The sequence below is a fragment of the Oppia nitens genome, unplaced genomic scaffold (assembly GCF_028296485.1).
Source record: "Oppia nitens isolate AA-2021 unplaced genomic scaffold, nextdenovo-longstitch-racon4-pilon3 scaffold28_pilon_pilon_pilon, whole genome shotgun sequence".
NCBI lineage: Eukaryota > Metazoa > Arthropoda > Arachnida > Sarcoptiformes > Oppiidae > Oppia > Oppia nitens.
In genome coordinates, this window is record NW_026533208.1 from 840,001 (window position 1) to 850,675 (window position 10,675).

Genomic DNA, 10,675 nt, shown 5'->3' on the forward strand with positions numbered 1-10,675 from the left:
TGTYAAACTTATAAATAATTTTTAATATAATGTTTTAATAWTTTTTTTTAATTAAATTGACTATAATTTAAAATAATTTTTACTGTGTTTGTGTGTGTAATTAATTAATTAGTGTCCACTAGATATATAGTATATATATATATATATAATTTTYTTTTTTTGCTTCAAACTAAACTAAACTAAATTTAGCTAAATATATACCTAATGTATATAAAAGTCTAATTAAACATTTACTATACCTATAGTTTATTTATTGCATTTAAAATTAATTAGTATTGATTTTTTGTTGTTGTTATTATTGTCAATGTTGTCGATTTAATGGTTCAATAAAATAAAACAAAAAAAATACTATATTTTCTGAATCCTTATTTGAAATTGTTTTACTAAAATTAAATTACTGTACATTTGTTAGACACAAATAAGTTTTTAAAATCTAATTTTTTTCAAAAAAAAAAACCTAATCTATTATAAATTATTAACTATACTTTTTTATAATAAAAAATGATTGATTTTTTTGATTTAAATAAAATAAACCAAATTTATTTTAATAGAAATTAATAATTATATATATCTTTATTTGACATAACATCTAYCCTTATGTGTGTTAATGACATAATATTTTTTGATACTTTAAATAAATAGTTTTTGACGAGTAAAATGACATATCGTTTTAATTAAAATGATAAATATATATATATTTATATATGATTTAATACTACAGTACAGTAATACTGTTATATATAAATTAATACCCAATGACTATATACAGTATATATATATATATATATATATATATATAATACCTAACCTAAAGCTATTTTATAGGACATATTAGTAAATTTAGAWATTTGTAAAATTATAATTAGCATTTTTAAAAATTATTAGCATAAACAGCTAATAAATAAAATATTATTAAAATTTATATATATATATTAATATATAAAAACTATATATAATTGTAGGTAAAATCCAAACACAAAACAACAATACTATAACATTATATTTTAGTCAATTGTGGATAGTGTTGGCAAAAAAGAGAAATTTGCAAAATAATAGAGAAATTTCTAGAAAGTTTCTAAAAGAAATTTCTATCTATGGGATCCCCATGTTAATTTTGTTTTCTGGATATATCTTATTATGTAACAATACATTGGTTTTACAAGTAATAATTAATTATTAGTATTAATATTTTTATTATTAATTAAAGTAAAAATTAATTTATTTAATTATCTTAAATTCTTATATATATAATAAAATGATTATTAAAATTTTACTGATTATATATAATTATAATTATTTTACATATAGGTATCGCATTTTGTATAGTAGTGTATAGTGTAATGTTATATGAATAGTAGTATTGTCTCATTATTTATATATTATTTCAATAGCTATAGATATGGGGATCCCATAGTATAACAATAAAGTTAAATTTCTATAGAAATTTATTCCTGAGAAATTTTCTAGAAACTTTCTCAGTGAAATTTATTAGAAACTTTCTATTTGCCCATCTCTAATTGTGGATCAAAATTGCACCAAAAAAAATAAAAATTGTAAATCAATTAGACATTAATTTAAAAGGAAAGAAATTTTTAAAATTTATTTTATTTAATTTAAATTTTTTTGTGGTGAATATGTGATTGTTTTAATACGCAACTCTATTTTCATTGTTTTTTTTAAAATTTTGTTTTTTTAAACACATACTCTACACATATAATAATAATAATAATAATAATAATAATAATATTTTATATAATAATGATTTTCAATAATAATAATAATAATACAGTACAAACATACACACATATAGACAATGATTTTATGAAATTTAATTTACAATATGAATACAATATACCGGTATATATATATATATAATAATATTTTGTTATGAATTTTTTCCCCAAAAAAAGAAATTTATTATAATGAATAAATTTAAAATTAATATATATATTTATAATTAAATATTTATATATTTGAATGAAATAAATGTCAACATTAAATAAATATTTGATTTATTAAATATTTAATAAGTAATTAGTGTGTAAACAATTTGAAACAATTGTTTTATAATATATATATACAGTATATATATATATATACTTTAAATACTGTATTGTATTATATAGCTAATTATATATATATTTATATTCATATATATATATATTATGTAACCTAATTTAAAATATGCAAATTTTAAATTTTAAAAACTAATCCATATAATAATTATTTCCATTCAATTTAATTACTATATTACTAGCCTAATTTTAACAATAACAATAACATTTATTACAACTATTTATTATTATTATTTATTTTATTTATTTATTTTGGTAAAAAACTAAATTTTAATAAAATATTATCACAAATTAATAATATAATAAAAAATTGTAACAAATAAAAATTTATTAATAGGTATATAATATTTATATAACTTGTATTTAATATATATATATATATATATATATATTTAACAACATTTTTTTGTTAACATTTATAATTTATAATTTATATATATATATCTTATATTTATAATTATATATATAATTTCATATGTTATACATATGTTTTTAATAGTAAATTGTTATATTTTATTAACTATTTTAATTATTATACTTTTTTATAATAATAATATTAATTATAACTATTAACCATTACTTCATTAATTGAATTTAATTGAAATCATAGTACTCTCTAATAATAATAATTTTTTGAAATTCAAATGTCATTTAATTATAAATTAATTTATATTTAGACAACAATTATGATAACAATTAAAGTTATCAGTTATAACTTTTGGGCAATATATCTATGATATATATTAATATATAAATATACCTAAAAATGTTAATTAAACATTTGGTATACAATAAATATTAGTTAATTTTAATAATTGTTTTTTTTTGTTGAATAAAAGTTTTATAATTAATAGTTTATTATATTTCATAATATATAAAACTGTTAAATAGTTTTTATTTATTTTTATTTTATTTTTGATGACAAAATTCAATATTATAAATAGTGATGTACCGATTGCAAAATGCGCAATTGCATTGGTCGGAAATTGCGTGAAATTGCCGCAATTGCATAAGGCTCGATTGCGAAAATCGCAATTGTAACATAGAACAATTTATAATTTTTTAAAAATTAACAAAATTTAAATGGTAAAGCAATGTGAATAAAAACATAAATTAATTATATTAATTTTAATTATTTAATCATAAAATATTGCCATCTAAAAACCATGTAGAAATAATAATAAATTAGTAAATTATCTTAATCTATAGTAAACTAAATTTTTAACATTGTCAAAGTTAATTTTTATACATTCCCTCATGCGCGCAATTTCAAGCAATTTCACGCAATTTTCCGCAATTGCGGCAATCGAAAATTGAATTGCGAAAAATTACCAACACTAATTATAAATAATTAAATTGTTATAATAATGTTAAAAATAATATATCACATGTCTAACCTTTTTTTAAAACAAAAATTAAACAAACTATACAACAAAACAATCAATTGTCAAATTTATCAAAATTGTTGTCCAAAACAAAAAAAATAAAATAAAAAATTAAACTTAAGATAAAATTTATAGATTTTATTTTTTKAGAAATTTCAAAAATAAATAAATCATCAAAAAAAATTGGATTACTATTGAAAATAAAATTATAAAAAATACCATAAATTAAATTTATTTTATTGTATTTTTTCTCATCAAATAATCACATTTTATCGTAAATCCTTTTTAAGATATATTTCGGTCCAATTATTGCTATTTGTTTTATTACAGTTTATATATACAGTATATATATATAGTATATATTGWATTGATTTTTTTATATATATTGGTATACCTATAATGTTTTGAAATAAGTTTTATATATATTTTGATAATTGGTTTGACGTTTGTATTATTTTTCTCTCAAAAAAAATCTATATATWTATATTATTATATACTGTTTTTTTAAACATATTATTATTATTATTTGTTGTTGATAATGCACTCAAAAAAAAAAMAAATAATAATAAAAATATTTCAATAATATTATTGATAATTTTTTTATATTTCACAATTTWTATATATATATATATATATATAATTATTTTGTTTACAACAGTGATATATTATATATTWGATAATTTGAATATTTTTTATAATTAATATATCAATAAAACTATATATATATTATTAGTTAATAAAAACTTTTTTTTCTCAATAATACTGTATATAATTATAATAATWATTATTATTTGGATAATAAGTTCAATAATATTATCTCTAAAAAAAATTATAACAACAGTTATTTATAATATATATATATATATCTTATAATATATAAAGTACTGTATTAACARACACACACTTATTATGGTCATTGATTACGGGTTACGTAACCATTTGAACACAGATCCCGGTTTGTTGTGTTGGTGTTGTTGTCACTACTATTGCTAACAAATGGATTAMGTTTGGTTGGCGCCGGTGTCGGCGGCGGCTGACCTCCGRCTGATCCCCCGTCACCCCAGGGATCCTCTTCTTCCATTGTATAGGACTTATGYTGYTGTTGTTGTTGATGGTATTGGTGTGGGTGTGCACTGGTATTAGTCAACTGTTGGTGCTGTAGTTGTTGTTGTTGTTGTTGRTATATACTGTCGGCACCACCGATATTCTGGTTACTAATGGCATTGGTCTGYTGGCCTAACGGCTGCTGCTGTCGRCTGTTATTGTCGTGACCCGACGGAAACAGTCGTTTGTTTGTTGCCGTCGGCTGTTCGGTCATCGAAATGTTTTCGCCTTCAAACGGCTTATAATCGTAGATATGCCTCAACATTGACAGCACTGGTACATAGCTAAGGTTGGTTATGGCTATACAGATGTTCAAGGCTAGAAAACCAATGGTTTCGACAACAGTGCCGGCAATTATCGGTCCGACAGCGTAGGCCAGGGAATAGGATATGTCGGCAATGGCATAGATAGAGCCGTAAACTGAGACATAGCGTACGTCGACCAGATAGCCGAGTGTCGGTAGCAATGAAGTATCGACCAGTGCTATGCCGAAACAGATGCCCGATATCGGTAATATGAGAAACCAAAACGATTCGGCAAACGGTATGAAAAAACTGCACACACCCTCCAGGGCTAGACCGACGGCCGCTATTTTCCACTGGTATTTCGGATATTTCTCGACCAATTTGATGGTCGTATAGACGCCGAGTACGTGCGGGAAAAAAGCCGGTAACCATATCAGACCCATTTGCCATTCTTCGATGTCGGTCATTGTGTTTTCCATCCACAACGATATGGTTGGTTCGAGAAAAGCGAGGGAAACGTTGGCCATAATCAGTGCGCCGGCACAGCAAGCAATATGCGGATCCATTAGCAACTGATAGATAGGTGTACCGCCTGTTGGCCGCTGGACACCACTGTCCTTAATCTGTTGCTTAACGGGTCGCATAACAAACTTCAAGAGTACGGCATCGACCAGACAGACCAGCGACAGTATGATGAACGGCACTTCTTTGCCGGCTATCTGATAGAGAATGCCGCCAAACGGCGGGGCAACCAGACTGCCGAACGATATGAATGCCAGTGCAATACCCAGAGCCCGCTGACGTTCCTGATCTTCGGTAAACCGGTCGGCAATCATGGCCAGACCGGCAGTATCGGCAAATGCCGATCCGACACCCTGGAGACTGCGGGCAAAAAACAATAGTCCATAGCTTTGGCCGCAGGCGAACAGTGCAGTTGAGAAAAACATAACAGTCAGCCCAATCATCATCGGTATGTCGTAACCGATACGGTCGATGATATGGCCGCTAAACGGATTGATAAACAACTGTACCAATGCTTTCGATGCAAACAGCATACCGACGGCYGAATCTTCGCCCTCGTAAACGGTAATACCGCCCACACGGAAGGGTACGTATTTGTTGGACACATTACGGTACTCGATTTCGGCATCCTCCAGATGTGTAGTCCAGGCTCCTATGGCCCGCAAATAGTCGGGTATTATGGGCACAATTACCATATACAACATATTGTCCAACAGTAGGGCTACACATACTATGAATAATATGATACGGCGTTGACTTCGAGGTTCTTCTACTTTCTGGTTGATCCGTTCCCATAGGACGGACGTGTCTTCGTTAAGTACGGGTATTATTGCCATAATTTTTGTTGTTTTCACACACAAAACAAAAACTAATTTATAGTTTTATTAGTATTATTATTACGTTATATTTTTTTGGGGTGACTTTGGTGTCGGTATGTATATTAAATGGATGTCTCATATATTATAGTCTTCATCATTATTATCATAATCATCCTCTTGAGTAGTGTGTGTGTGTGTGTGATGTTGGATGTGTATGTGTATGAGCTTAATATGGACAGTGTATTAACAACATTGAGATATCATCACCTGATGAGAGGGTAGATCCTGTCGCCTGTCCTGTTTGAGAGCGCATAGAGAGAGAGAGAGAGAGAGAGAGAGGGATAACAATAAAAAAATATTTAAATAAATAACTTATTTTGTTTAAACTTATCTATTAGTATTAAAAAAAATTATATTTTTGTTTTTATTGTTATATTTAACACAAAAAATTAATTACATTAATTAATTATATATTTTTTTAATTAATTAATTATAACCAAGCTAATCATATACTGTATATATTTAGATATTTAATTTAAATAAATTTTTTTACTATTTTGTTGTTGGTAACTAATTTGTGTATCATATAGTATTCAAAAAAAAAATAAATAAATATTTTTATTAAATATAATTTAATTATAGAAAATAATTAATTAATTGAATTTATTTATGTGTTAAATAAATTATTATTTTTATATATATATAATAAATATAATATTATATAATGTTTTTTTTTTGAGGAGCGCTTCATCATCACAGGCGACAGTTTCGCGCAAACACTTTCTCAGGCAATGATTTTACATTAAAATTATTATTTATTTTTTTTTAATTTTATATATATATATAAGTAATAGTTTGTATGCAAAATAAATTGACAATAAATTTTTTAGTGGAAAAAAAACTTTTTTTTTTATTTTCGCTAAAATTAAAATATCTATTACTACATCAAAAAAATAAAATTAAATAAATAATTTACAGTATAAATGTCAAACATTATGCAATTACAGTACATATACAGTATATAACACATATATATATGTTATTTCTTATTAAATATTTTTTGTTATGTAGATTATCTATTTTAGTAATTTTTATAATAATAATAATACTAATAAAACCTTTTAAATATACAAAAACGAGTGCATTATTCAACTCAATTGTTAGTATAATTTCTTTTAGAGAGAGAGAGAGAGAGAGAGAGAGAGAGAGAGAGAGAAAGAGAGAGAGAGTTATTTCAATGTAGTCTTTGTTAGATTAGAGACGAGATGTGAAAAAAACAGTAGAAATTTGATCACAAAAATGTGTTTTTGCTTTTGCTATACATTTAGTTTCGTGAGATATATACTGTATATGTATGTACTGAATGTATGTATGTGTGTGTATGTATGTGTGTATATGTGTGTATAGTATATGGTCTGAACGTGACAAGCAATTCAGTGATGAACATCACCTAAATTATGAGTGAAGTGCTCCCAATATACTCCTTTGACTACCCGTTCCCTCTACACTACTATACACTACCACCCAATCCATCCATCCATCTACTCATACATGTATTTATTCCTCTCTAACGTTTGCCATTTCAGATCAATTGCACACAAATTATTTACTACTACTACTACTACTACTATTGATATTCACGTATTCACCCCCACTATCTCCCCCCTCTCCCCTCTAATCAATCCGTTAAAAATACAGTACAAATATTGTAATATTTCTACATTTATCTCAACGACTGGTTATATACACTGTATATTCTGTACTATAAGAATCTCTCTCTCTCTCTCTCTCTCTCTCTCTCTCTCTCTCTCTTATTTGATTCTCTAAATGAGTAACTCGTGGGTATCGACACAGACATTGAATTTAGTTTTATATATACTATACTATACTATACTGTATGTATCAGTAGTTAATCAGTAAAGATTTTCGCTGAAACATACTGTACATTCAGGAGACTAATTATTTTTAATACTACTTTTTGATACTATAATATGGCTATACATTTTGAGCACAAGTAGAGGTCATATATATATATACAGTATATATACATTACTACAGTGTATAGCCATCGGTAACGATTCATAACACGATTCTCTACTATTATTCAATACAACTAACCGATAGATACTCTCCTTTTTTTTCTCTCTATAATAATAATAATCTTTAGCTCTATTATTCACTTTCGTTTTAGATCCCAATGGGACTCAAAATGCCTAATATATATAGATATAAAACACTAGAAGACCAACAAAACAGAGAGAGAGAGAGAGAGAGAGAGAGAGAGAGAGAGAGCACTGGTAGGAAAAGTTTCTGCTGAATATACAGTACTGAAGTTATATAATAATAATACTAATACTAATAACAAAAGTGGGGAAAGTTAGGGCAAATACATATACATGTAGTTTTAGTACGTGTAGTGACCGGACGCCAAATTGAATTGAGCACCGCATCCACCACTACTACTACCACTACCACTACTACTACTACTACTACTACTACTACTACTACTACTACTACTACTACTACTACTACTACTACTACTACTACTACTACTACTACTACTACTACTACTACTACTACTACTACTACTACTATATCTATTAACTACCATTCCTTCATCATATACTTTCTGTATTTACTGTTACATTAATGTTTTTTTTAAAAAAAAATATTGTTGTCTTTTTTATTTATTAACTCTATGTGTTGTAACCCATATTTGTTTTATTCATCACTTATTTTGTGTGTTTTGATCCCTCATCTCTCTCTCTCTCTCTCTCTCTCTCTCTCTCTCTCTCTCTCTCTCTCTCTCTCTCTCTTTATATATATATATCGTATAAACAGTTAGTGAATCATATCTTTAAACTACTTATAACTACTACTACTACTACTAACTAACTATTGAATAAACATTTGGCCAAACAAATTGATTATATAATATTTTATTATTGTATTTGTAAATACAGTATAAATATATATATATATATATATATATTATGCAACTATGAAGCTGAACAACTATTAAATAAGTTTTTTTTCATATAAATATTACTGTATATTATTATTATTATTATTACTTTTACGTGATTTTTGATAACTTTTATAACAAAACTTTTTTTTAAAAAAAGAAGATAATTATGAAATACGGAATATTCTGTATACAGAGTATATTATAGTCATATACACTGTATATAAATAAAATAAGTTTTTTTTAATAATAATAATGTTAATAAATTATTATAAAGAAAATAGACATTAAATTCATACAAGAAAAAGTTTATATATACTGTATATCATATATACAATATATACTGTATATAAAGTAACAATAAATCATTAAAATTTTAAAATTAAAAAAATCATTTTTTTGTTAGTTTTATTAAATATTAATAACTTGTCTTATATTATTTGTATACAACACGTAATGGGATAAAAATGAAAAGCAATTGAAAAGTTATATATATATATATATATATATATATATATAATGTCTAAAAGTAAGACTTTTTATATATGTTTTAATTCACTTAAATGCTTAAAACATTTCACAAATATATATATATATATATATATACAGTTTTGTACCGATATTTTTCAGGACGTGATTAGACTTTACAAAAATGTACTGAATTTTCCTGAAATAAAAGTCTCCTTCAAAAACAAAAGTGGGGTCCAAACTACTATATATATATATACAGTATATATAAATATATATATTTATACGTGATTTGCAGTATTAAACTATTGCTAGACTAACTGTTTTATATCATCTAATCATATATACAGTATATATAAGATTATATAACAGTATTTTAAACAATAAATATTGTATATAAATTGTAGTTGAAAAAAATATATAAATTTTATTTTCTCAAAATTTTTCCAACAAAATAAATAAATAAAATAAAATAAAACTATTCTCAATCACATTATTAAACAAAACAAAAAATTAATTTTAAAAGTCAATAATTTTTTTTATTGATTGAATAGTGTTTCTCTTAACTTATAATACTTTTTATCAATTAATTGATTATTATTATTATAGTTAGCATTCATTAAAAATCTTATATAAATTATATATATATAAATATTTATCGTAAGTTTTATAGATAATCAAAACACACACACATATTAATATAGATATATATATATATATATATATATATATAGTATAAATAAACAGATAAACAGATTGATATGCTATTATATAATAGATAAATATTGACAACGGCTTACCTGCGGATCAACTTTAAGACTAATCCTTCAATTAATGATAGATAAGAGAGAAAGAGAGAGAGATGAAAGAGATATTGGATGCGATGATCACAAATTGGTCTCCACTTTATATATCATATATATAAATACATATATATATATACACAATATATGTATATATATATACGAAAGTGTCGATTATATCATCACTTATTATTATTATTATTTAGTGGACAGACATACAGACAGACAAACAGGCAGACAGACACTACTTGAAAATAAAAAACTCCAAACTTTTTGTTATTGTTGTTGTT

General features: G+C 24.9%; 2 protein-coding genes across 2 annotated transcripts in view; both read right to left on the reverse strand.

The window, feature by feature from the left end:
• Positions 1–10,675, reverse strand: part of LOC128954568 (choline O-acetyltransferase-like) — a 29,788-nt gene extending 19,113 nt beyond the window's left edge. The window contains exons 1-2 of the mRNA XM_054300167.1: positions 10,656–10,675; positions 10,383–10,407 (exon numbers count right to left, since the gene is read on the reverse strand). The gene's annotated coding sequence lies outside the window, so the exon portion shown is untranslated. The remainder of the gene's footprint in view (positions 1–10,382; positions 10,408–10,655) is intronic.
• On the reverse strand, positions 4,366–6,180 carry LOC128954570 (vesicular acetylcholine transporter-like). Its single transcript, XM_054300169.1, has one exon. It carries the CDS (start codon positions 6,165–6,167, stop codon positions 4,374–4,376), a length of 1,794 nt encoding a protein of 597 aa, XP_054156144.1. The 5' UTR covers positions 6,168–6,180; the 3' UTR covers positions 4,366–4,373.